This window comes from Leopardus geoffroyi, chromosome E2, assembly GCF_018350155.1.
Source record: "Leopardus geoffroyi isolate Oge1 chromosome E2, O.geoffroyi_Oge1_pat1.0, whole genome shotgun sequence".
NCBI classification, from domain to species: Eukaryota; Metazoa; Chordata; class Mammalia; order Carnivora; family Felidae; genus Leopardus; species Leopardus geoffroyi.
In genome coordinates, this window is record NC_059335.1 from 8,063,998 (window position 1) to 8,090,570 (window position 26,573).

At 51.3% G+C, this 26,573-nt stretch overlaps 1 protein-coding gene and 1 long non-coding RNA gene across 4 annotated transcripts; one reads left to right on the forward strand and one right to left on the reverse strand.

The window, feature by feature from the left end:
* Positions 1-1,317: 1,317 nt before the first annotated feature.
* On the reverse strand, positions 1,318-10,926 carry LOC123578714 (sialic acid-binding Ig-like lectin 5). 2 transcript variants are annotated; one of them, XM_045441789.1, is made up of 9 exons: positions 10,714-10,920; positions 10,244-10,624; positions 9,336-9,620; positions 9,083-9,130; positions 4,781-5,038; positions 4,406-4,693; positions 4,054-4,150; positions 3,686-3,767; positions 1,318-1,912 (listed from the first exon to the last, which is right to left on the reverse strand). In XM_045441789.1, the coding sequence occupies exons 1-9, from the start codon at positions 10,748-10,750 to the stop codon at positions 1,721-1,723; spliced, it is 1,668 nt and encodes a 555-aa protein (XP_045297745.1). In that variant the 5' UTR covers positions 10,751-10,920; the 3' UTR covers positions 1,318-1,720. The 2 variants fall into 2 exon arrangements, with proteins under 2 accessions (XP_045297745.1, XP_045297746.1); XM_045441790.1 differs by having other exon boundaries at positions 1,789-1,912; positions 4,054-4,145; positions 10,714-10,926.
* Positions 10,927-15,834: 4,908 nt separating this feature from the next.
* LOC123578372 lies at positions 15,835-18,826 on the forward strand. Of its 2 annotated transcripts, none has more exons than XR_006702340.1 (3): positions 15,835-16,531; positions 17,530-17,790; positions 18,056-18,826. It is a non-coding gene; the product is annotated as an uncharacterized LOC123578372 (long non-coding RNA). The 2 variants fall into 2 exon arrangements; XR_006702339.1 differs by having other exon boundaries at positions 15,836-16,531; positions 17,527-17,790.
* Positions 18,827-26,573: the final 7,747 nt, after the last annotated feature.

Consider the following 26,573-nt stretch of genomic DNA (forward strand, 5'->3'; position numbering starts at 1 on the left):
AGAGAATTTCTGACTTGAAGTGGATAGTTCCTGCATTTCCACGATGCCCTTTTCAAAACGATTTTATCCCTGAAGGATTTTATTCCTTTACATTAATGTCACTAACCCCCAGCATGGGGACAAATGGAATCCTCCTATATAGTGTTGAAGAAGGGGTATGGCATGAGAATAAATGCACTTATTTTGTCAGGAGACACCATTTTTAAAAGTTATTGATCGAGAGATGCAGCAAAGCAAATTGTGCCGTGAAAGATACAATTCGACACAGCACTTTCTTTTTTTTTTTTTTAGATTTTTATTTTTAAGTAATCTCTACACCATGGGGCTCGAACCCACGACTCTGAGATCAAGAGTCACATGCTCCACTGACTGAACCGGCCAGGTGCCCATTGACACATCAAAATTTTTTTTTAATTTTTTCTTTAATGTGTATTTTTTAAGACAGAGACAGAGCATGAATGGGGGAGGGGAGAGAGAGGGAGACGCAGAATACGAAGCAGGCTCCTGGCTCTGAGCTGTCAGCACAGAGCCCGACGCGGGGCTCGAGCTCACGAACCGCGAGATCATGACCTGAGCTGAATTTGGACGCTTAACCGACTGAGCCACCCAGGCGCCGCGACACATCAAATTTAAAGAACCGTTAATTTTATGTCAACCCATGTTCACTGTGTTGGCCCATAATGCTAAGATTGAGCGCATTTTCTCATTAATGGACACAGTAGAAGAAATTAAACGGACATTCAATGGAAAAAAACAAATTGGATGTGACCACTGTAAAAAAACTATAGTGAAAATTAATAGCAAGAAACTGCGCTACACTGAAGTCGGGAGGATTTGGCCGTGAGAGCGCTAATACACTGCCACGCATAGTCAATCGCAGACCCAACCGGAAGAGGCCGACTTGACCTTGCGCGGGGCGGGCCTTGCATGGGGCTACTGCTCTACTAACCCAGCGGGAAGAGGAGAGGCTTTTCTTATCCCCACCCCTGCCCCCAAAGTTCAGCCAATGGGAAGCCAGCATACTTCCAAGCCTTCCCCCATTGGCCCCTTTTCTCCATTAAACGTGTGCCTCTCCCTTCCCTAGACTTGCCTACGGCTTTGTTGCAAGTTGTGTGCCCACAACTGCAATTCTCTTTTCTTCCCCAACGAACCCATTTTTGCTGGTGACGAAGCTGGCAGTTTTTCTTTTAAGGTTAACACATTTTACAATGTAAATGAAACACAGATCCTAACCGCAAGGAATCCCATAAGCGAATTCTACAAGAAGAAGAAACAACTGTTAAGGAGAACCAAAAACATCTGGGATGTACAAAGAAGGAGGGTATATAATTTAGATAACCTGTCATTTATTGCAGAAAATCCGGGAATGGTTTTCCGTGTGGTGACAATACACAAGTTGGGTTTCCAGAAAGCAGGCTCAGAGTGGAGTGGGGTGGGGCGGGGGGCGGGTCAGGAATCCTCCTGACCAGGTCAGTTACCCTAGGAAGAGCCCGTGACCTCCGGCAAAGTGCTCTCTCTGCACCGGCTTGTAATTTATCGGTGACTGGCTGAAATGTGAGCCCAGCTCTGCCCATCCCCACACAGGTGGACGCCAACACACCACACCCGTTGGCGACCCGTTTCTGTGGAAAACTATTCACTCAGGAATTGTCCCGGAGGTGTCCCTTCTTGAGAAGCCCTGAGCCCTCTAGCCAGCGGTTGCAGGAGCTGGCTGGAGGCGTCACTTGCAGATCTTGATCTCTGAATACTCGGTGGTGCTGGTGGCCTCCGGGTCTGGAAGGTTCCAGGGCTTCAGCCCATGGAAGGTGAGAGAAGCGTAGTGGGGCTCCTTTCCCTCCTCCGAGGTGGGAGCGGCCATGGCTGGGGGCGGGTGGTCTAGGGGGGTGCTTGACCGATCCTCATGCTGGGAACCCTGAGTGGAGGGGAAAGAAGGGGGTCAAATTAGGATAACGGGAGCTGGCAGATAGCGAGGGGGACCCACGAGCAAGCCTGGAAGCTGGAAACCAGTCTTTCATCATTCATCCCACAAGCATTGGCTGAGCCCCCATTCATTCATTCATTCATTCACTCACTCATTCAGTAAATACGTGAGAGTAAGAATGTCTCGCCCTTGGTAATCAATTGCCAGGCTCCTAGATGCCTCACCACAAGCCATCAGGGAGGCACTGTTAGCCCCATTCATCAGGTGGAGAAACCGAGTCTAGGTAAATATTCCCAAATCACACATTCAGTTGTTGGTAGGGCCAAGATGAATGCCCAGGTCTCTCTGGCCCCAGTGGCCACCTTATGGAAGAGCTGTCCCGTGTCAGACCCTGGCTACTCAATGGGGAACAAAGTAGACATCATCCATTACCTCCCACTAGCTTGCAGTAGGGGGCACTGACATTAAGGTAGTAGTCAATTATACTACTATCTAATAGCAAATTGAGATAAGATGCACAGAAATGGGGTGGGTGGTGTGAAAAGGACAGGGATTTGCGAAGAACCGAACTGCCCTCAGGGACCACTCCACATCTCAGAAATTTAGGCAAACTCTATAACAAAATTGTAGCACAGACATTAAAATCAATTAAAACCAATGTTGGGGCACCTGAGTGGCTCAGTCAGTTTAGTGTCCGACTCTTTTTTTTTTTAATGTTTATTCATTTTGGAGAGAGAGAGAGAGGGGGGCAGAGCACGAGTGGGGGAGGGGCACAGAGAGGGAGGCACAGAATCCGAAGCAGGCTCCAGGCTGTCAGCACAGAGCCCGATGCAGGACTCGAACTCATGGACAGGGAGATCATGATCTGAGCCGAAGTCACATGCTTAACTGACTGAGCCACCCAGCATCTGACTCTTGATTTCGGCTCAGGTCATGATGATCTCACGGTTTGTGGGATCAACCCTGCGTCTGGTTCTGCGCTGACCGTGCAGAACCTGCTTGGCATATTCTCTCTCTCTCTCTCTCTCTCTCTCCCTCTCCCTCTCTCTCTCTGCCCCTCTCCCTCTTGCACTCTTGTCTCTCTCTCTCTCTCTCAAAATAAATATATATATTTTTTCAATCAAAGGATATTGTGCGGTCAAGCGCTCACCACGCCCCAAACAGCTTATGTTAACAACGTGATTTCTGGTGAGGCCTTGGGCCACACAGTATCGGCTTGACCTCTAGAGGGCTGGACACCAACAACAAAGATTAGCCATACAGGGGCTCCATGCCTATGTCACCAACCCTCCACGTGGCCAGGGTGAGCTTCCCTGGTGGGCGTCTAACAGATTTCAGTGAGTTCAGAGTCCTTCTGGTGAGCTATTGAAGCTGAGAGTGTCTTGGGGACCCCTGAACTTTGTAGTTGGCAATAATTATTTGCCGGGTGGGATCTCCCTGGCATCCTGTGTTAGGGAGGAGAGAGAGGAAGGAAGGGAAAGTGGGTCCGGGGTCCAGAGAGACCTGAGGAGGTGGGGGTGGGGAGGGTCCAGGGTCCACAGGAAGCTGGACAGGCTGTGCTGGTCCTTGGCTCCGCAAGGTGAGTCGGAGAGCAGAGGGGCAAGCGACTCCCATGTGGCTGGATTGGGTGACTGAGTTGATGGGGACCCGAGACCAAAAGCCTGTCCGAGCGCGATGACCATCTAAGTCTTCTAGGGTGTGGCCGTGGCCATCCCAGGTTGGTGGCCACATGGGACCCCGACGGACAGAGGGCTCAGCACTCACCCAGGAGATGGGACCCAACGTGCAGGCAGCTTCCTTGCCGCCAGCTGCTGTCTCTGGGGCCTGCTTCCTGCGGGTCTTCACTCTGCGGGGGAGGCCGGGACCTGTCAGCCTGGAGTGAGCTACTGCCCCCTGCTTAAGAGGCTGGCAAGGCTGAGCACGGCCGGAGGAGGGGACGCACGGAGCCCACCGACCCGTGCAAACAGGCATGATCAGGGCGGCAACAGCCCTCCTTTGATTCTCTGCCCCAGTGCCCCAATCTCGAAGCCTGGGCACCATCAGGGCTCCTCCCGCTGGGGCCGCCTGGGACCGTAGGACGCGGACCCCTTCCAACCCGCGCACCTGCCCTCTCTCCCAGGGACAACACTCACATGAAGAAGATGAGGCAAGGACAGAGACCGAGCAGGCCAGCGACACCAGCACCCCCGGCAGCCCCCAGAATGAATCCTCCCCCAAGCAGAGGCTGCGCTGCAGAGGAGTGAGGTTTCCGGTGAGTCCCCTCCAAGCCCCAGGCCGCTTGTGCCCCTGCCTCCCGCAAACTTGGACTCTCATGTTCTTCATCCCCCAACCTGCAGAAAACCCGGACTCTGCCCCCCTCCTTCCTCCTCTCTCTCACCCCTTCCCATGCAGACCCCGGCCCCACCCCCACCCAGACCGTCTTCTCTAGGATGCAGACTCCTTTCTCCCCGGTCTCTGCCCACCCTTCCCCCACAGCCCCCAGACCTGGCAGCAACACCAGGATGGCGGTGCTCTGGGCCCCGTGCTCATTCCGGGCCTCGCAGCCGAGTCTGAGGTCGGAGCGCAGCGGCCCCCTGAGGCTCAGGGAGCTGTTGGCCCAGGGCCCCTCGGAGCTGGAGGTGACGGTCAAGGAGGCGTCGCTGTGGTTCCCCTCCAGCAGCCCCTCCCCCAGCCGCCAGCGCAGGGTGGGGGCCGGCCGGGCTCGGGCGGAGCAGGTGCAGCCCAGCCCCTCGCCCTCCCAGGAGCAGGAGGGGCCGAGCAGCCGCGGGGGGCCTGCAGGGGGGAGGGGCAGGGTCAGCGGCGCCTCTGCTCCCCAGGCCCCGGGCGTCCCGCCCCCCCCCCGGGGGTCCCCACACTCACAGACCACAGAGAGACGCAGGGAGACGTGCTGGGAGCCCCGAGCGTGCTGAGCTCGGCAGGTGAATTCGCCTTCGTGGCCCGACTCCACTCGGGGCAGCTCCAGGACCCCGGGCTTCCAAGGCTGGGACGGGCTCAGAGTCCGGCTCCCCTGGGCCCAGCTCAGTGTGGCCGGAGGGTTGCTGTCGGCGACACAGACCAGGAGCACAGATTCCCCTTCCAGGACTGGAAGAGATGAGCCATTCCCCGGGTATTTCAGTTCTGGAGGAAGAGAGAGAAAGAGCGAGGGTGAGCACCCCCAGCCCAGGGCGGAGGCCTATTTCTCTCTCCTCTCCATTTTCCATAAGTTGGGAAGGGATCTCCACGGGTAGGTTTTTTGTGTGGTGTTTTTTTTTTTTTTTTAATGTTTATTTATTTTTGAGAGAGAGAGAGAGCGCGCAAGTAGGGGAGGGGAAGAGAGAGAGGGAGACACAGAATCCAAAGCAGCCTCTGAGCTGTCAGCACAGAGCCCGACACGGGGCTCGAACTCACGAACCGCGTGCTCATGACCTGAACCACCCAGGCACGCCAACCACTAGTAGTTTTTAAGCAGCTTTATTGTGATATAATTCACATACCATGCAATTCCATGTATATACCACTTAAAAAGGAGTCCTGCGGTGACCATTACCACAATCAGTTTCAGAACTTTTTCATCACCCCCAAAAAAGGCACCCCTCAGCTGCCTCCTCCGTTGCTCCCGTCCCCCAGCCCCTGGCAACCCCTAACCTACTTTCTGTCTCCACAGATCTGTCTATTCTGGACATTGTATCCAAGTAGAATCATAGGCCACTGTGGGCTTTTGTGTGCCTTGCGATATGATGTTTCCAAGATTCACCGCCTTGTAGCACCTGTCAGCGCTACACTCCCTTTCTTTCTTTCTTTTTCTTTCTTTCTTTCTTTCTTTCTTTCTTTCTTTCTTTCTTTCTTTCTTTCTTTCTTTCTTTCTTTCTTTCTTTCTTTCTTTCTTTCTTTCTTTCTTTCTTTCTTTCTTTCTTTCTTTCTTTCTTTCTTTTTAAATTTATTTATTTTGAGAGAGAATGAGCACGCACAATCCAGCAAGCGCATGTGAGAGCGGGCAAGGAGCGGAGAGAGAAGGAGAGAGAGAATCCCAATCCCCATGCTGTCGGCACAGAACCCGTTGCAGGGCTCGGTCCCACGAACTGTGAGGTCGTGAGCTGAACAGAAATCTACAGTTGGATGCTTAACTGACTGAGCCACCCAGGCGCCCCAGTGCTGGACTCATTTCTATGGCAGAATCATGTTCATTGCAGGGATGGGCCGCGTTGTGTCTATCTGTCCATCCACTGATGGACACTGGCTTCTTGAAGGCACACGCCCTTCGCGACACTTCTCTCTCTTTCCCCAGCTGCTGAACCCCCCTGGCTCAAGTGCCCAAACTTCGAATACCAAACCCTTCAAGGCTCTTCAGGACTTGACCTCTAGCTCTTCACCTCCTTTCCCCCAGTTGTCTCAGGATGAGTGGGGTGTCCACATTTTGCATTCTAAAAGTCACAAAGGAGGAAGGGGTGTTCTGAGAGAAGTCTCCCTTCCATGCTAACTAACCTGCAGGCAACAAATTCCTCTCGTCAAAGGCAACGTTTATTGCCAGTTTCTTGTGTGGCCTTCCAGAGCTATCCCATAATAGCCTTATCTAGTAACATTGAAATACACGTCCCTAAAATCCCACAGTTTTGTTCCTGGGCATGAAATTTACAGTCCCATCCCCCCGGGTACCCTGGCACCCTCCAGGAGCTGGTTAGAAAGGCAGAACCATGGGGCGCCTGGATGGCTCTGTCGCTTAAGCCTCCAACTTTGGCTCAAGTTAGGATCTCATGGTCATGAGTTCAGGCCCCCTATCAGGCTCCCCGCTGTCAGCACAGAACCAGCTTCAGATCCTCTTTCCTCCTCTCTCTCTGCTCCTCCCCTGCTCACGCTCATGCGCACCTCAGTGCTCTCTCTCTCAAAAATAAACATAAAAAACAAAAAAAAGAATGCAGAACCAGAGGCCACACACGCCTCCTGAGTCACATCTGCATCGTCGCAAGATCCCTGAGAAATCTACGTGCCTTAAAGAAAGGCTCTTCTGTTGACAAGGGGAATGTTCCGAGCGGCATTATCATGAAAACTGAAAACCGTGGACAACTCAAGTGCCTGTTGAAAATGGAACGTGAGGGGCGCCTGGGGGGCTCAGTCGGTTGAACGTCCGACTTCAGCTCAGGTCTTGATCTCATGGTTCGTGGGTTTAAGCCCTGAGTCCAGCTCCGCATACTGATGGTGTGGAGCCTGCTTGGGATCCTCTCTCTCTCTCTCTGCCCTCCCTCTCAAAAATAAATAAATACACTTTAAAATAGGGGCAGAGAGAGAGAGAGAGAGAGAGAGAGAGAGAGAGAGGAGAGAGAACTCCAAGCAGGCTCCACAGTGTCCGCGCAGAACCTGATGTAGGGCTCAGACTCACACACCATGAGGTCATGATCTGAGCCAAGATCAAGAGTCGGACACTTAACCGACTGAGCCACCCAGATGCCCCTAAAAAAATCTATCTATAGATATAGATGATATAGAGATAGAGATAGAGATAGATGGATACATAAAAGAAAACATCATGCTAAGTGGAAGAAGCCAGACCAAAAGACCACATGCTGTAAGATTCCATTTATATAAAATATCCGGAAAAGGCAAGTTCACGGCCAAAGAAAGTTGACTAGTGGCCAGGGGCTGCAGGGAGCGGGAAATAGGGAGTTATTGCTAATGGGTACAGGGCTTTTTAGGGGGAGGGGGTGACGAGAATGCCTTGCAACTACATACAGCGGTGGTTTCACAACATCACAAATGTCCTAAATGTCACCGAACTTGCTCACTTTGAAAGGGCTGATTTCATGGGATGGGAGCTGAATTTCAACTTAAAAAGATAACTCAGACGTCGGAGAGGAACACGTATGTTTCAGTCCTGTGTCACATAAGCTTTCAAAAACACTGGCAAGCAAACATCGCGTAGAGATTCCAACGTATTTGGTAAAATGGTAAGAAAAAAGGAACATACATGGATGTGTTAATTAACTAGATTGTGTGAATCCTTTAGCAGAGTAAACGTATATCAAGTCTACACATATCGAATCTACCTATATCAAATCATCACGTTGTACACTTTAAATATATACAATTCATTCATCAATTACACCTTCGTCAAAAACAAAGTAAAATAAAGGCATTTGGGTGGCTCAGGTGGTTAAGCATCTGACTCTTGATTTTGGCTTACGTCACGATCTCACAGTTTAGGAGATCAAGCCCCTCGTGGATCCTGCTTGGAATTCTCCCTCTCTCCCTCTCTCTCTGCTCCTCCCCCTACTCTGGCTCACTCGTGCTCTCTCTCTCTCAAAATAAATAAATAGGGGTGCCTGGGTGGCTCAGTCAGTTACGTGCCCGCCTTTGCCTCAGGTCGTGATCTCACAGTTTGTGGGTTTCAAGCCCCATGTTGGGCAACCTCAGTCTCTCTCTCTCTCTCCCTCAAAAAATAAATAAACATAAAAAATTTGTAATAAATACACTTTAAAAAATAAAGTAAAGGGGCGCCTGGGTGGCGCAGTCGGTTAAGCGTCCGACTTCAGCCAGGTCACGATCTCGCGGTCCGTGAGTTCGAGCCCCGCGTCGGGCTCTGGGCTGATGGCTCAGAGCCTGGAGCCTGTTTCCAATTCTGTGTCTCCTTCTCTCTCTGCCCCTCCCCCGTTCATGCTCTGTCTCTCTCTGTCCCAAAAATAAATAAACGTTGAAAAAAAAAATTAAAAAAAAAAATAATAAAAAAATAAAAAATAAATAAAAAAAAAAAATAAAGTAAAATTAAGTAGAAAGAGTGATAACACAGCATCCCGTGTGATGGCTTTCTCTGAGGCCAGATGAAAGGGGCTGAAATTAGGAAGGAGCATTTAGGGTGTTCCAAAAGTGGGGTTGCTGTTTTTTTTTTTTTTTAAGTACCTCTATGCCCAATGTGCAGCTCGAACTCACGACCCTGAGATCAAGAGTTGCACATTCCACCGACTGAGCCAGCCAGGCGCCCCTGTTCTAGTTCTTAACCTCGTCACTGACCACCGAGGTGTTCATTTTGTGGTGATTCCCCATAACGTGCACGTATTTGACAAGTTGTCTTTGCGGCTAATGAATAGTAAGCAAAAACAATCCGTCACACAGCGAAAGGGAAGCCTCCTGACTCTGCTCTCGCTGTGCATCACCCTGGCCCTCCCGGGTTGGCTTCGAGGCCCTTGGACCCACCTGTGCAATTTCCTCGGGAGATGCCGATGGTCAAGTTCTGTGGAGCATCTAGGACAGAGAGACACAAGAGAGGCATAGAGTCAAAGCTGGCCCTTCCCCCGCCACCCGCCCCCAGGAGACGCAGAAATGGAAATAGAAACAGACAAGTCCCGTGTCCCCCCTGCAGCCCCTCAGAGCCCCCTGCCCCGCCCCACAGGCATCTGCAGACAACTGAGTCCTGCCCCTGCCCCCCTCCCCCCTCCCCCACTCTCACAGGAGACGTTGAGCGTAATGGTGCTTTGGGTGCTCACACCAGCCCTGGGGAAGGTCACATGACAGGTGAGGTTGGTGCCGTGGTCCTGCGGCCGGGGGGTGAGCAGGATCTCCGAGGAGTTATAGGCCTCCAGGTCCAGTCCCGGAGGTCTGAGCGCAGCTCCCGTCCAGGAGAGGGTGAGGGGCGTCACCCCATCACAGGCCCCGGGCACAGAGCATGTGAGGTGGCTGGGAGAGCCAGACTCCAGGGGCTCCTCGATATGGATATCTGGGGTCTGTGTCAGCGCTGGACAGGAGACACGAGACCAGAGGGGACCCCTCTGTGTGTGCCTCTGAAAGAGGCACCCCAACCCTAAATTGACCACACTCCACTGTTCCCCCCTTAAAGGTGAGCACTGCGGGCGCCTGGGGGGGGGGGGCTCAGTTGGTTAAGCATCTGACTTCAGCTCAGGTCATGATCTCACGGTTCGGTTTGTGGGTTCGAGCCCCACATTGGGCAGGACTCCACGCTGATAGTGCGGAGCCTGCTAGGGATTCTCTCTCTCTCTCAAAAATAAATAAATAAACTTAAAAAAAAAAAAAGGTGAGGGGCGCCTGGGTGGCGCAGTCGGTTGGGCGTCCGACTTCAGCCAGGTCACGATCTCGCGGTCCGTGAGTTCGAGCCCCGCGTCGGGCTCTGGGCTGATGGCTCAGAGCCTGGAGCCTGTTTCCGATTCTGTGTCTCCCTCTCTCTCTGCCCCTCCCCCGTTCATGCTCTGTCTCTCTCTGTCCCAAAAATAAATAAACGTTGAAAAAAAAAATTAAAAAAAAAAAAAAAAAAAAAAAAAAGGTGAGCAGCAGGAGGTCCACGTCTGCCCTCGAAGACGTGCTCCCCCATCCCTGTCACGGACTCTCGGGGCCCCTCCATACCTCTTACAGTCACAGCGAGCAGGTCACTTTGGTAACTGTGTCTCATGGAACCTGTGTCCAGTTGAAAATAATACTTTCCACTGTCTCCCTTCTGGGCGTCTGTGATGTTCAGGGAGCAGTCCCTGTCCCCAGGGTCTCCGGCGAGGTGAAATGAAAATCTGTTCTTCCTCTTTGCGCCCTTGGCAGGGTTGTTTGTGGCCATGAGAACATCCCCTTTGGAGTTATAGGTTTTCCGGAACCAGGAGCCGTAAACAGGTGCAGAGGGGCTCCTGCGAACCCCGGGGTAGGAGACGGTGCAGGGAACGTGGACACACAGGCCCTCCTGCACCGTCACGGACTTCTGCACCTGCAGCTTGTACCCAGGATTCTCCTGCAGGGACCCTGGGGGCACACTGAGGCTCAGCGACAGTGACAGGCGAAGCCCCTGCCCGCCCCCCCCCCCACCCGACCCCAGCCCTCAACCCACTCACCTGCCCACAGCAGCGGCAGCAGCAACGGCAGCAGCATCTCTGGGGTCCCCAGGGGCTGGGCCCGCCACCGAACCGTCTGGCTTCTAGGCGTGCCTGTCTGTCCTGGAAGGAAGCTCCAACAGGAAGCTTCTTGTGGGGGAAGAAGTGGATAGTGACCATCCACAGAAGAGGAACCGCAGGAAGGGAACCACAATGTCCTGGAGAATCCCTTCTTCCAACTTCTCCTTTCACAGAAGGCAGCAACAGGGCAGAAAGGGTTCAAGGCTGGGCCTCAACAGGGAAGGAGCCCTGTTCCAGCCTCGGGGTGGGGGGGTGGGGGGGTGGGGAGGGCAGTCCTGGCAGTGGGGGCTCTCGGGGGAGTCAGTGAGTAAGGGCTCCAGGTGAGGTACTAGAGGCAGAATTCATTCTTTCTTTCTTTCTTTCTTTCTTTCTTTCTTTCTCTCTCTCTTTCTTTCTTTCTCTCTCTCTTTCTTTCTTTCTCCTTTTCTTTCCTCTTTCTTTCTTTCTCCCTTTCTTTCCTCTTTCTTTCTTTCTTTCTTTCTTTCTTTCTTTCCTTCTTTCTCCTTTTCTTTCCTCTTTCTTTTCTTTCTCTTTCTTTCTTTCTCCCTTTCTTTCCTCTTTCTTTCTTTCTTTCTTTCTTTCTTTCTCTTTCTTTCTTTCTCTTTCTTTCTTTCTTTCTTTCTCCTTTTCTTTCCTCTTTCTTTCTTTCTTTCTTTCTCCTTTTCTTTCCTCTTTCTTTCTTTTCTTTCTCTTTCTTTCTTTCTCCCTTTCTTTCCTCTTTCTTTCTTTCTTTCTTTCTCTCTCTCTTTCTTTCTTTCTTTCTTTCTTTCTTTCTTTCTTTCTCCTTTTCTTTCCTCTTTCTTTCTTTTCTTTCTCTTTCTTTCTTTCTCCCTTTCTTTCCTCTTTCTTTCTTTCTTTCTTTCTTTCCTTCTTTCTCCTTTTCTTTCCTCTTTCTTTTCTTTCTCTTTCTTTCTTTCTCCCTTTCTTTCCTCTTTCTTTCTTTCTTTCTTTCTCTTTCTTTCTTTCTCTTTCTTTCTTTCTTTCTTTCTTTCTCCTTTTCTTTCCTCTTTCTTTCTTTTCTTTCTCTTTCTTTCTTTCTCCCTTTCTTTCCTCTTTCTTTCTTTCTTTCTTTCTTTCTTTCTTTCTTTCCCTTTTTCTTTTTTCTTTCTTTCTTTCCTTCTGTCTGTCTTTCTTTCTTTCTTTCACCAGGCAAACATCTGCTACATACAGAGACAAAGAAGAGAACCCAGTGCCCACCCCGCTCCCCAAGGGCACTCAGCCTCCCTGCATGCCTCGGGCCACGTTGGTCTGTCCGTCTGTCTGCAGTCCACACATGCTCCGGGGTCCACGGTGAGAAGCAAGCGAGGACACAGGGTCCCCGCACTCAGAAGGGCCTCACGCTTGGGGGGGGGTGATGCTCTGAGGTTGCCATCTTGAAATGCTTAATAATTTTATCTTTGAATTTGTGCTTTGTAAGTGAAGCCCTAATGAGAAGCCCTAAGGAACACGAACTAGAGAAAATGGAACCTTGGGTCACATGCCGTCAAGCCTCCCCCACGCCCCCACCTCCTCCTTCCCCGGGCCCCACTCCCACTCGCACGCCCCACCTGGGCACAGAGAGGGTCTGAGCCTTGCCGAGTTGAGAGGTGGGAGCCCTAGGCACCTGTGAAGGTCTACACTGCCCACCCCCCGGTGATGCCCACCTCCCAGTCAAGCCTGAGGGGGACTTGACCTTAAGTCCTTCACCTTAAGTCCCTGAGCCTGTGTGGCTCAGTTGGTTAAGCGTCTGACTCTTTTTTTTTTTTTTTAATACTGTTTATTTATTTTTGAGAGAGAGACAGACAGAGCATGAGCAGAGGAGGGGCAGAGAGAGAGGGAGACACAGGATCCGAAGCAGGCTCCAGGCTCTGAGCTGTCAGCACAGAGCCTGCATGGGAGTCTGTCTCCCCCTCCCCCGCTCGGGCTTTTTCTCTCTCCTTCTCTCTCTCAAAATAAATATACTTAAAAAAAAAAAAAAAGATGTGACCACCAGTTGACCCGTGAGCTGGACCCAGGCCATTGGAGGCTCCGCATCCCCTCCCCCGTCCTTGGAATGTGGGTCCTGCTTGCCTTTTCTGCTCCCAGAGTCCGCTCCAAGGACACAGCTTCGAGAACACCCGCAAGGTATAGGTGACTGAACACAGTTAAGGCCTCTCTTTATATAAACTTTAAGATCTGGAGGGCAGGGGGCGCCTGGGTGGCTCAATCGGTTAAGTGTCCAACTCCAGCTCAGGTCATGATCTCACGGCCGTGAGTTCGAGCCCCTACCTTGGGCTCTGGGCTGACCACTGAGAGCCTGGAACCTGCTTCGATTCCGTGTCTCCCTCTCTCTCTCTGCCTCTCCCCTACTCCCCTGCTCTCTCTCTCACTCTCTCTCTCTCTCTCTCTCTCTCTCGCTCTCGCTCTTTCTCTCAAAAATAAATAAGCATTAAAAAAAAAATTAGCCTTTAAGCAAAGAGAGGTCTGCTCTTTGCCTGAGGGAACCCTTGAGCCCTTGGAATGGGAGTGTCCTGCCTGATGAGAGTGCCCTGGTTTACCTGGGGGCCTTGGGCCACAGCACAAAGGCATTGGATCAGTTTGACTTCTGGGGGAGGCGGTTAGAATCTGAACAACTGAGGTCAGCCATGCTGGCGATCCCTGTCTACGTGCAGAGCAGCACAGACTAGGAGGTTTACAACAATAGGAATTGAGGGGCGTCTGGGTGGTTCAGTCAGTTAAACGTCCAATCTGGATTTCCGCTCAGGACATGATCTCATGGTTCGTGAGTTCGAGCCCCGGATCGGGCTTGTGCCCACAGTGCGGAGCCTGCTTGGGATTTTCTCTCTCTCTCTCTCTCTCTCTCTCTGCCCCTCCCCCTCCTCAAAGTAAATAATAAATTTTAAAAAAACAAAAACAAAAGGAATTCATTGCTGACACCTCCAGAAGCTGGAAGTCTGAGATCCCGGTGTCGGCAGGGAGGATGCGTCCAGGCCTCTCTCCTGGCTTCTGGCTGCTGCAGACCTGGCTTAGAGACCACACTCTCCCGTGTCTTCCCATCAGCTTCTCTCAGTATGCTTATGCCTCTGTGTCTCACTTTCCTTTTAAGGACACTGGTCCTACTGGATTAGGGCCCACTCTCGTGACCTCACCTTAACTTGGTCACCTGTGAAGACCTGATTTCCAAATAAGGCCACATTCACAAGCACTGGGGGGTAGGACTTGAAGATCTTGCGGGGGGGGGGGGGGCAAGATAACAATGCACAGCAGGACTCATAAAACCCTGGACGTCAAGACGCCGGGGAGCTCTCGATTGGCAAGGCTCCATGGGTGTGGTGACACGGTATCGCTGGGTACATTCGTCAGCTTTGGGCCCTAAAACTCCACAGACGTGAAAGCCCAGAGATGGGGGGCTCAAACAGCAGAAACTGCTCCTCTCACAGTTCTGGAGGCAGCAAGGTGCCGGCCGGGGGAGGCCCAGCTTCTTGGCTTGCAGACGGCTGCCTTCTCGCTGTGTCCTCACGTGGCAGAGAGAGACCTTTGATGTCTCTTCTTTACTTTTTATTTATTGATCTATTTGTTTATTTATTTGAGAGAACAGCCAGGGGAGGGGCAGAGAGAGAGAGAGAGAGAGAGAGAGAGAGAATCCCAAGCAGGCTCCGTGCTGAGCACAGAGCCCGACAAGCCGAGAGATCAAGATCATGGCCTCAGCTGAGATCAAGAGTCCAACGCTTAACCGACTGCGCCATCCAGGCGCCCTTCTGGTGTTTCTTCTTATAAGAAAACTTTTCCTGTGGTTTCAGGTCCTCTTGTGGTTTTGTGACTTCACTGAACCTTAGTTACCTCCCTGTCCCCACATGATATGATACAGTCACATCAGGAGTTAGGGCTTCAACCCATGAATTTGGGGGACACACAATTCAGGCCACGGCACTGGGAGAATTAAGTGCCGTCCACATGACTCCACGAGGAGAGGAGAGAAGGAAGCAGGAGCCAGGTCTCTCCTGGCCCTGCCCGGTGCACCTTTCCCACTGCAGATTTTTATTTTATTTTACTTTATTTTATTTTATTTCATTTCATTTTAAATTTTTTTTTCAACGTTTATTTATTTTTGGGACAGAGAGAGACAGAGCATGAACGGGGGAGGGGCAGCGAGAGAGGGAGACACAGAATCGGAAACAGGCTCCAGGCTCTGAGCCATCAGCCCAGAGCCCGACGCGGGGCTCGAACCCACGGACCACGAGATCGCGACCCGGCTGAAGTCGGACGCTTAACCGACTGCGCCACCCAGGCGCCCCTATTTCATTTCATTTTATATATACTTTAACGCTTATTTATTTTGAGAGAGAGAGAGCACGAGCAAGGGAGGGGCAGAGGGAGAGAGGGAGACACAGAATCCGAAGCAGGCTCCGGGCTCTGAGCTGTCAGCACAGAGCCCGACACGGGGCTTGAACTCGTGAACTGCGAGATCATGACCTGAGCCGAAGTCAGACGCTCAACCGACTGAGCCCCGCAGATGCCCTGTATTTTTATATATTTTTATATTCTTATTTTAAGTAGGCCCCATACCTAAAGTGGGGCTCGCACTCACAACCCCGAGATTAAGAGTCACACGTTCTACCAACTAAGCCAGTGAGGCGCCCCGACCATTGCAGATTTTAATCTGTAACCTTTCAAAACCACGAGTACAACAGGGGCGCCTGGCTGGCTCAGTGGGTAGAGCATGCGTCCCTTGATCTCAGGGCTGTAAATTCGAGCCCCACTTTGGGGGGGCAGAGATCACTTAAAAACAAAATATTTAGGGGCGCCTGGGTGGCGCAGTCGGTTAAGCGTCCGACTTCAGCCAGGTCACGATCTCGCGGTCCGTGAGTTCGAGCCCCGCGTCGGGCTCTGGGCTGATGGCTCAGAGCCTGGAGCCTGTTTCCGATTCTGTGTCTCCCTCTCTCTCTGCCCCTCCCCCGTTCATGCTCTGTCTCTCTCTGTCCCAAAAATAAATAAATGTTGAAAAAAAAAATTAAAAAAAAACAAAACAAAATATTTAAATACACACATACATACACCATGCATACAACAGTTTCCCTGCGTTCTTCAGGTCTTTCTAGTGACTCATCAAGCCGCAGGGTGGTCTTAGGGACCCCCGGAACATCTGTCTCCCTCCTCAGACGCGGGTGCAGGAAGCCAGGCAGGGGCGGTGCCCCGCGGCCTGGGTCTCTCCGTCCGCCCGCAGACCACGGCTCGGCGCGCGCGCGCGGGGCGCCCCCTCGTGGACATGCTGCGCTCTGCTCGCAGCAAGCCCCAGCCCCGAGCTCGCCTACGTGGGGAACCGGAAAACCACCGAGTTCATCGCAAATACAGAAAAGGAAACGGGATGTGCACAATCCGAAACCGCACAGAGAAGGCATCAGTTCCTTTTCATCTGTAACCAGGCCCTCACTTAACTCCTTAACCACTTGTCTCTCAAACATGAGGCGACTTGTCGCTTTAAATGGTCCCAGGACGTACCACAGGGACGCCGCACGGTGTCAGCAGAGCATGTCCCCACCCCCTGGCATGTAGACCCAAGGTCACTGTGTTCCTTGCCCATCGCTCCAATTGCCATTGTTACCGTATTGTCCACAGCCCGGCCTGGGTCCCACGGACAGCAGCCCTGAAGGGGTCTTCGGGGCAGGCCCTGTGGAGAGGGGACAGAGGACCGCCCGCCGTCTCCGGCTCAGTCACTCTGCCTTGTCTTGGTCTGAGCCAGTTTTTCGATTTCTGCAGAATTGCAAGATGGGCCCCTCAGACTTCCCTCCTTTCAAATCAAGTAAGCAATTCCTTACTTTTCCAATAGGCAAGCAGAAAGAATGAGGGTGAAGCGGCGAGGCCCTGGCAGGATCCCAGGGACCCGGGGACCCCATGGCATTGACCCGGTATGGGTGCTGAGGACCGAGGAGTCACCCAATGCCAGGCCGTGTCCAGTGGAAGAGAGAAACCCTAATTCCTTCTCTTCCCCAGAAGGCATCGTTCGTTGCTTCTGGGTCTCCTTGGCCTAACAACCGAGTCCCGTTGCCTGGATACAGAGGCCACCCTTCCTGAGACAAATAACAGGGCACAGAGTCTGCCGGACGCACAATGAATAACACCCAAATGTGTGTGCGTGCGTGTACGTACGCGTCAGTCTTGCGTGTTTGTTTTATCTGGACGTGTATGTGTCCGTATCTGTGTGTCTGTCCGTGGGTGCGCACGTTAAGTGTGTGTTTTGTACTCATGTGTCCATATGTGGTGAGGATACCTGTGTGTGTGTGTGTGTGTGTGTCTATATGTTCACACGCTAGGTATTTGAAACCAGCCTCAGAAGTTAATACTGAGAGAGACCTTATACACCTTGGGTACCATGTTAGGTATCTGGATCATAAGCGTCCGACTTGCGCTCAGGTCATGATCTCGCGGCTCGGCTCGTAGGTTCGAGCCCGGCGTCGGGCTCTGTGCTGCAGAGCCTGGAGCCCGATTTGGATTCATGTGTCTCTGCCCCTCCCCTGCTCACGCTGTGTCTCTCTCAAAACTGAATAAACTTAAAAAAAAATTTTTTTTTAATAAGTGAAATGTTTAAAAGCGGGAAAATTGGGGCTCCTGGGTGGCTCGGGCAGTTGAGCGTTCGACTTGGGCTCAGGTCCCGATCTTGCAGTTTGTGAGTTCGAGCCCCATGTCGGGCTCACCACTGTCAGCGTGTGAGCACAGAGCCCACTTTGGATCCTCTGTCCCTCTTGCCCCTCCCCCACTTGCACTCTCCCCAAAATAAATAAATATCTTTTTAAAAAGCAGGAAATTTGTGGTTATAATAATGAAAATACTGAGTGGACCTCCAGAGCCTGATCACTCATTAGAGAAGACCCAGAAGTGGCTGTCCCCCTCCCCCGACTCGTTCTGCACAGCGAGACTCATTTCTTCCTCTTAAAAGGGGTATCTCTGTGCCTGATCTGTGTTACCAACGGTAACGTGCCTGTGAGCCCGAGCTGGGCCAGGGAGAGCTGAATCCTGAGCCGCTCACAGCCCTTGAACCCTGGAGTCCTGGGGCTGCCCCAGGTGAGTTCCGGGCATGCAAGTGAATTCACCTGTTGAGCTCCGGTACATAAGCTAGAGATTTGCAGGTGCAGAGTCAGTCGGGACCTCCCCAGACTCCTCCCAGGGTCTCGGCTGAGCTCCCTGGGGCTGAGGGCAGGGAGGGGCTCAGACCAGGGGCAGAGGCGGGACCTCTAAGACTAGAAAATGTGACAATGCCCAGAGAGAGATGGAGTGGGTGGCGAGGGGGTGGGGCTGAGAGGGCGTTTCTTTCTTTCTCCTCCCCCAGACAGAAAATCAGAGAAAACGCCACATTCCAGGGGGAGGATTCAAGAAGGCAGAGTATGTAACAGACAGAATGATGGCCCCCAAAGATGTCCACACGCTAATCCCTAGAGCCTGTGAATGTGTAAGCTTGCAGGGCAAAGGGGACTTTGCAGGTGTCATGAGGTTAAAGATCTCGGGACAGAGAGGTTATCCAGGTGTGGCCTAAGTGTAATCACAAGTTTGTAAGAAGGACGCAGAGGGAGATGTGACTACAGATGGGATAGGAGGGGATGTGATGACAAAAGAGACTGTAGTGACTCCATCGGTCCAGAAGTGCTGGCGACCACCGGGAACCTGAAGAAGCAAGGAACAGATTCTCCCCCTAGAACCTCCAGAAAGAACCAACCCTTGGCGACACCTTGATTTCAGCCTCGTGAGACTCAGTTGGGACCTTTGGACTGCAGAACTGTAAGCGAATGCATTTGTTTTGTCTGAGCCACTAAATGTAAGTTTAACCCCTGCTCCCTTGAGAGGATCCAGGATCCACCTCCTGGCCTTTCCTAGCTTCTAGAACTGCGTTCTGTGCCTCGCGGCCCCTTCCTCCATCGTCAAAGCCAGGGGTGCGGCAACTTCTCCCTCTTGCTCTGCCTTGAGCTACTTTTCTTCTGTGTTCCAAACTCCCTTTGCTTTGGAGATTGTTTCCAATCTCCTCTTATAGGAGTGTTTGTAGGGGCGGGGCTCCTGGGTGGCCCAGCGGGTTAAGCGTCCAACTCTTGATTTCGGCTCAGGTCACGACCTCACGGTTCATTGGATTCAGCCCAGCGTCAGGCTCCATGCTGACAACACAGAGCCTGCTTGGGATTCTCTCTCTCCCTCTCTCTTTCCCTCCTCTGCTCTCTCTTTCTCAAAAATAAATAAACTTTTAAAAAAATGGATAAATAAAACAGGGAAGGAGGGGTGCCTGGGTGGCTAAGTCAGTTGGGCGTCTGACTTCCGCTCGGGTCATAGTCTCACGGTCCGTGAGTTCGAGCCCCGCGTCGGGCTCTGGGCTGATTGCTCAGAGCCTGGAGCCTGCTTCAGGTTCTGTGTCGCCCTCTCTCTGCTCCTCCCCTGCTTGCACTCTGTCTGTCTCTCTCTCAAAAATAAATAAACATTTAAAAAAATTAAAAAAAATAAAAAAAACAGGAAAAGAGGTAGGATGAGTTATCTGTTCTCCAACAACATGGCCTGATTTCCCGGGGGCTATGAAATAGCCCCTCTTCTTCCTGGACAGTCCATCCTTGCCAGCCAGAGACAGTAAGAAGTGATTCCACTAAAGAAGCAGAGATCACTCCTATAAGTCAGGAGAGAGAGATATTCGGTACCTTCAAGGTTTGCATTGTGACCTTCTTTGTCATCAGCACTTAGAGAAAATTATGAAATGGACTTGTTTTTTGTCTTACCTTATTAAGGCCAAAGAGTGACCTTGACTGATGTTTATGTTTTGCGGGCTTGTTTCTGTCCTGCAAGAGAACAGCACAGCCCAGCCAGGATATCGAGAGCGCATTTTGGGGGTGCCTGGGTGGCTTAGTTAAGCGTCTGACTTCGGCCCAAGTTATGCTCTCACGGTTCGTGAGTTCGAGCCCCACGTCAGGTTCTGTGCTGACAGCTGGGAGCCTGGAGACTGCTTTGGGTTCTCGGTCTCCCTCTCTCTCGGCCCCTGCCCAGCTCACTCTCTCTCTCTCTCTCTCTGTCTCTCAAAAATGAAAAAAAAACATTAAAATTTTTTTTAAAGGGCTCATTTTCTTTCTCAGCACATCTATGTTCTTACAAATTCCTTTTTTTTTTTTTTTCTTTTTGAGAGGAGAGAGAGAGAGAAGGAGAGACAGCCCAAGCAGGGGAGAGAGGCAGTAGGGGAGAGAATCTTAAGCAGGATCCATTCTCAGTGCAGAGCCTGACGCAGGACTCGATCCCAGGACCCTGGCATCATGACCTGAACCAAAATCAAGAGTCAAATGCTCAACTGACTGAGCCACCCAGCTGCCCCTATTCTTTTTTTTTTTAATTTTTATTTTTTTTTTCAACGTTTATTTATTTTTGGGACAGAGAGAGACAGAGCATGAATGGGGGAGGCGCAGAGAGAGAGAGGGAGACACAGAATCGGAAACAGGCTCCAGGCTCTGAGCCATCAGCCCAGAGCCTGATGCGGGACTCGAACTCACGGACCGCGAGATCGTGACCTGGCTGAAGTCGGACGCTTAACCGACTGCGCCACCCAGGCGCCCCTAGCTGCCCCTATTCTTACAAATTCTTGCAAAGCACTGCAAACTGTGGGGCTTAAAATAACAGAAATTTATTCTTTCTGGGAGCTCTGGGAGCTAGAAGTCTGAAATCATGGTATGGACTGGGCTGTGTTCTCTCTGAAGCCTCTAGGGAAGGTTCTTCCGGTTTCTGGTGGTTGCCAGCAATCCCAGGCTCGTGACATCATCACTTCATTTCTGACTCTGTCTTTGAGCGACGTGCCTCCCTGCATGTCTGTCTCTGTGTTTCTTTTTCTTCCTGTAAATACACCGGTCGTGTTGGGTTAATCACTCACCCTCCTGTGATAGGACCTCACCTTTTTTTTTTTTTTTTTTTTTTTTCATTTTTTAAAATGTCTATTTTTTTAGGGGGGAGGGGCAGAGGGAGAAAAAGAGAATCGGAAGCAGGCTCTGTGCCATCAGCACAGAGCCTGATGGGGGCTCGAACTCACGAACCGCGAGATCACGGCCTGAGCCAAAGTCAGACACTCAATTGACTGAGCCACCCAGGCGCCCGGGGGGCGGGGGAGGGGGGGGGGACTCATCTTAACCGATTACATCTGCGATGACTCTATTTCCAAATAAGGTCACATTCCGAGGTTCCAAGAAGGACATGAATTTGGGAGGAGAGGGGGAAACGCTCTCCAACCCAGTACACTTGGTCGCATGGTCGTAGGGAACCCCATGGGGTGTCGGGGCGTCACCCTGACCGTTCAGGGTGAGATCACAGAGCAGGAGACGCAGATGATAGGGCACCTGGGACACCTGTTAATGCAGCTGACCCGTGCGCTCTGGCCTCATTAGAGCCCTTCTCTTGAGGGAAGAGACTCTGAAGCTGGGAATCTCAACGCCCAACCTTCAAAATCTATCAAGTTCAGCACCGAAGAGCCGGTACCTCTCCACGACTGCTATCGGCCAGCTCACTTCAGTTTCCTTCCGCGTTCTTGTTGCAACCAGGATGCAGTTCATAACATGAAAATGATTTAGGGGCGCCTGGGTGCCTCAGTCAGTTAAGCATCTGACCCTGGATTTCGGCTCAGGTCATGATCTCACGGTTCGTGAGTTCAAGCCCTGCCTCAGGCTCTGTGCTAACAGTGTGGAGTCTGCTTGGGACTCTCTCTCTCTCTCCCTCTCTCTGCTCCTCCCCCTCCCCGCTTTCTCAAAGTAAATATACTTAAAAAAAAAAAAAAAAAGAGGAAAATGATTTATTTACTTGTCTAATTATTCCACTGACCCAGACACAGGGTCTCACTCTAGGTCCAGCCCGGACTCCACCCCTGACTGGTGTCTGGTGGGGCCCTGGTTCTCGCCTGAGGATTTCACTCTGGGCTTTCCCTGCCCTCCACCAATGCAAAGGGAGCTGTGCTCACTCCTACAAGCGTGATGCAGAGGAAAAGCCTCCGGGCTGGGAATCAGAACCATTGGACTCTATTCAGAGATCCTCCTAGATAGAGGGTAGAAATGTGGCTTTGACGATTCACTACCCTGCTCTGGTCCTCAGTTTTCTCTCCTGTAAAATGGGAATTTGTATCCATTGATTTAACAACCATACCAGGCCCCCGCTAAATGCTTTACAGATATCAACTCGTTTAATGCTCACGACAACCCTGTGCAGTGGGTGCTATTTTCCCATTTTATAGCATTGGAAACTGAGGCATGGAGAGGCTAAGCAAGCTCCCCAAAATAACACGGCCAGCTGGGGGCAGGGTGGGATTCCACCCGGGCTGTCCTGTATACTATGCCAGCCTCTTAAGCCCTAGGCGGGGAGGCGTCCCTGCAGTGGCGGGGTCGCGACTGTGGCTTCTTGTCTGTCCTCCCCACTGGGATGCGAGCTCGGGGAGCAGCGACCCCGTCTGGGGCACAGAGAGAGGCATCGGCTGAACACTGCAGAATAAGAAGGGAGGGGTGGGGCTCAGGATGGCCGCATCCCTTGCCGGCCTCCCAAGCCCTCCCACCGCGCTCTGCTCCGGGAGCTGTCTTCGTGGCGGGGCCTCCGGTCCCAGCGAACGGATCCTCTGGGCGACGCTGAACCAGAAGGAAACCCGGGCCTGGAAGGTCGGACCGAGCCGAGCCCTCTCGCGGCGGGACACGGGCGCCACCTGGCGGCGGAGTCCCGCCAACGCAGCGCCGCCGAGAGACGGGGGTTCGCTCTGGGCGAGGCTCTCAGAACGTTCCCGGCGGTGGTCCGGAAAGCAGTGCGAAGCTGGGAACCGTCTGTTGGCTTCCAGGCCTTTCTGACCGTGATGCACAGCAAGAAATCATCTCACATCACCATAGTTTCGGGAAATGCCACCCTGTACGGCATGATTTTTTTTTATACTGTTCCTGTCTTTCAACGCTGGTCAGAATCCTTTAAATTGATTCTTTGACTCCATAACGGGCGCCCTGCCGCGCCATTCTCCTCCCCCTCCCCCGCCCCCCTCGCCCCCCTCGCCCCCCCCCCCCCCCCCCCCCCCCCCCCCCCCCGGCTCGCAAAGAAAGATTATGATGGAGCAAAGGTGAGCACCCAGGCCGGACTCCCTCCAAACCCAGGGTGATCTCCCTCCATGTCACGCCGCCTCTAGGGTCCCTGCCTGCTATCCCCTGACTTCCAGACAAGGAACCTGGGTTCGGGGAGGTGAAGACACTTGTTCAGTCCACACAGCGGTGGACTGCCAGCTTCTGCCTCACTTCTCCAGGAGAAAAAACCACTAAATGCTCCTAATTTTACTGTTGAGCAAAGCTTAATTTAGTCCTTTCTCCATTTCAGCCAACACGATTGGGCTGCCCTGGCCTCCTGTTTTCCTGTAATGTACGATGGAAATTAAAGGTGTGGCAAAGCAGGCCTAAAATTCATTATGTCACAAAATGAGTCTGAGGTGGAGATAAAGAGTGTGTGTTTATTCTCCATCGTGCAAACAAACCCACTTAAATAGATGTAAAGGCGACAAGTAAAATATGAACATCATCTTCTGGGCAGCCGTAGTCAGGGACCGTCCAGGCCAAAGTCCATGGGGCGGGAACCCAAGGCAGGAGTTAGCACTGAAATGCTAGGTGAACTTGAACTTAGGCCTCGACATTTGCACTTTTCCTGCCGGGTAGTAACCAGCGGTCAGGAGTGCTTCCTATTTTTCCTTTTTTTTTTTTTTTTTTAAGCTTATTTATTTTGAGAGAGAGCATGCAGGCAGCTGCTTCAGATCCTCTGTCCCCTTTTCTCTCTACGCTCTCTCTCACAAAAATAAACATTTTAAAAAATGGGGTGAGGGGAATGTGAAGTAACTGCCTAATGGACATGGAGTGATGGGAGTGTTCTGGAACTAGGTAGAGGGGGTGGTTGCACAACATTGTGAATGTACCAAAGGCCAGTGAATTGTTCACTTTAAAATGATCAGTTTTAGGGGCGCCGGGGTGGCTCAGTCGGTTAAGCGTCGACTCTTGGTTTTGGCTCAGGTCACCATTTCGTGGTTCGTGATTTTGAGCCTTGCATCGGGCTCTGTGCTGACGGTGAGGAGTCTGCTTGGGACCCTCTGTCTCTGCCTGCCTCTCTCTCTCTCTCTCTGCCCCTCCCCCACTCTCACTCTCTCAAAATAAAGTTTAAAAAAATTATAAAAGTGTTTAATAAAACAAAATTCAGACCTGGTCAGGAGAAACTTTATTAGCAAGGATTATTACAAGGTGGAGGAGAGTTCAGGCTGAGAACAGCACTGTCATAAGTAAAGATGGAAAAGGAGAAAAGCTGACTCTGAGAAGCTCTAAGGACTGGCCAGCCCTCAGGTGAGATTTCAGCCCCAACTCACAACGCTTGGATGGCCCAAAATCTCCAGATTTGAATTTAAGTGGAACTAAATACTCATACAGGAGTTCTCAAACTTTTTGGTCTCAGGACCCCTCGGCACTCGTAAATAAATATCAGCGGCCACAAAGAACTTTTGTTTGCATGGGTCGTATCTATCCATCTTTACAATTTTAGCAATTAAAAGTGCAAAACTTTTTTTATTTTTTTCCAACATTTATTTAATTTTGAGAGAGGGACAGACAGAGTGTGAGCAGGTGAGGGGGCAGAGAGAGAGGGAGACACAGAATTGGAAGCAGGCCTCCAGGCTCTGAGCCGTCAGCACGGGGCCCGATGCAGGGCTCGGACTCACAAACAGTGAGAGCACGACCTGAGTGAAGTCGGAGGCTTAACTGAGCCACCCAGGCGCCCCCAAATTGCAAAACTTTTAAATCACAGGAATACACAAGCACATATTGCATCAGCTGTCAGACCATTGATGTCATCACACATCACATAACCTCAGGAAAACTCCAAATTTTGGTGGGGGGCGGAGGCAAATAACATTTTGGTATTATTATGAAAAGAACTGTAACCGTGCAAATCACCTGAAAGGGTCTTGGGGATCCCGAGGCCACCAGACAACACCGCTGAACTAGAAACCCCTGCATTCCTGACTGACCCTTGCTGAGCTTTTGAGTTTTATCTTATTGACCATAGTCCCTAACGTCGACTTTTCTCTTCTTATTATAGTAATAGGACCACCTAGGTTCTCGCTGGGAAAATGGCCACCCATCTAGAGACTACATTTCCCAGGCTCCCTTGCAGGTAAGCCTGACCATGTGACTAAATTCCGCTCAAAGGAAAGGCACAGAAAAGATGTAGAAAATGCCCAGCTCTTGTCCTTAAGAGGCGACATGCTCTCCAATATCCCTGTCCCCCTTCCTGCTTGCAGTAACGAGGTCGTGGTGGTGGTGACTTCCCTTCAACTGGGTTGAACAAGGAAACACCTTATTTTTAATTTTTTTTTAAAGTTTTATCTATTTTGAGAGAGACAGAACGAGTGGGGGAAGGGTAGAGAGAGAGGGAGACAGAGAATCCCAAGCAGGCTCCACACTGCCAGCGCAGAGCCTGATGCGGGGCTCAAACCCCGAAACCATGAGATCATGACCTGAGCCGAAACCTAGAGCTGGACGTTTAACCGACTAAGCCACCCAGGTGCCCCAGGAAGGAAACTCCTTGGAATAGCGGTTCCCCAGGTGTGGTCCCCGGATGAGCAGCAGCAGCTCGGTCCCCTGGGATTTTGTGAGAAAGGAAAATTCTCAGGCTCCATCCAAGACCTACTGAATCAGAAACTCTGGGGTTTAGGATCCAGCAATCTGTGTTACAAAAAGGCCTCCAGGAGGGGTGCCTGGATGGCTCAGTCGGTTGAGTGTCTGACTTCAGTTCAGGTCATGATCTCACAGTTCGTGAGTTCGAGCCCCGCATCATGTTCTGTGCTGACAGCTCGGAACCTGGAACCTGCTTCGGATGCTGGGTCTCCCTCCCTCTCTGCCCCTCCCCCACTCATGCTCTTTCTGTCAAAAATAAATAAACATTAAAAAAATTTTTTTAACCAATCTTCTATCTTATTTTTTTTTTTAATTTTTTTTTTCCAATGTTTATTTATTTTTGGGACAGAGAGAGACAGAGCACGAACGGGGGAGGGGCAGAGAGAGAGAGGGAGACACAGAATCGGAAACAGGCTCCAGGTTCTGAGCCATCAGCCCAGAGCCGGACGCGGGGCTCGAACTCACGGACCGCGAGATCGTGACCTGGCTGAAGTCGGACGCTTAACCGACTGCGCCACCCAGGCGCCCCTCTTCTATCTTATTAAAGCGTCTGTTATTTGGTCTTTAGTAAATGAAATCGATGTCTTTTTTTTTTTTTTTTTTTTTTTAAGTAGGCTCCACACCCAACATGAGGCTTGAACTCATGACCCTGAGATTAGGAGTCGGGTATTCTATCAACTCAGCCAGCCAGGTGCCCCTCAAATCAGTATCCTAATTAAAAATATATTTAAAAACACCCCTTGATTTTTTTTTTGAATTAGGAATTTTAGGCATGTATCTCCGGCGCCTGGGTGGCTCAGTTGGTTAAACGTCCAACTTCGGCTTAGGTCATGATCTCGCAGTTCATGGGCTTGAGCCCTGCGTGGGGCTCTGTGCTGACAGCTCGGAGCCTGGAGCCTGCTTCAGATTCTGTGTCTCCCTCTCTCTTTGCTCCCCCACTCCCGCTCATGCTCTCTTTCTCTCTCTCAAAAATAAACATTTAAAAAAGAAAAAGAAAAGAATTTTAGGCATACATGTCACAACCATCAGGATGGCCGCTATTAAAAACACACAAAATAAATATTGGCAAGGACGTGGAGAAATTGGAAACTTTGTGTACTGTTTGCGGGAATGAAAAATGCGGGAATGAAACATCCACGGCTGCTGTGGATGTTAGGCATTTCCCAAGAAAATTAAAAA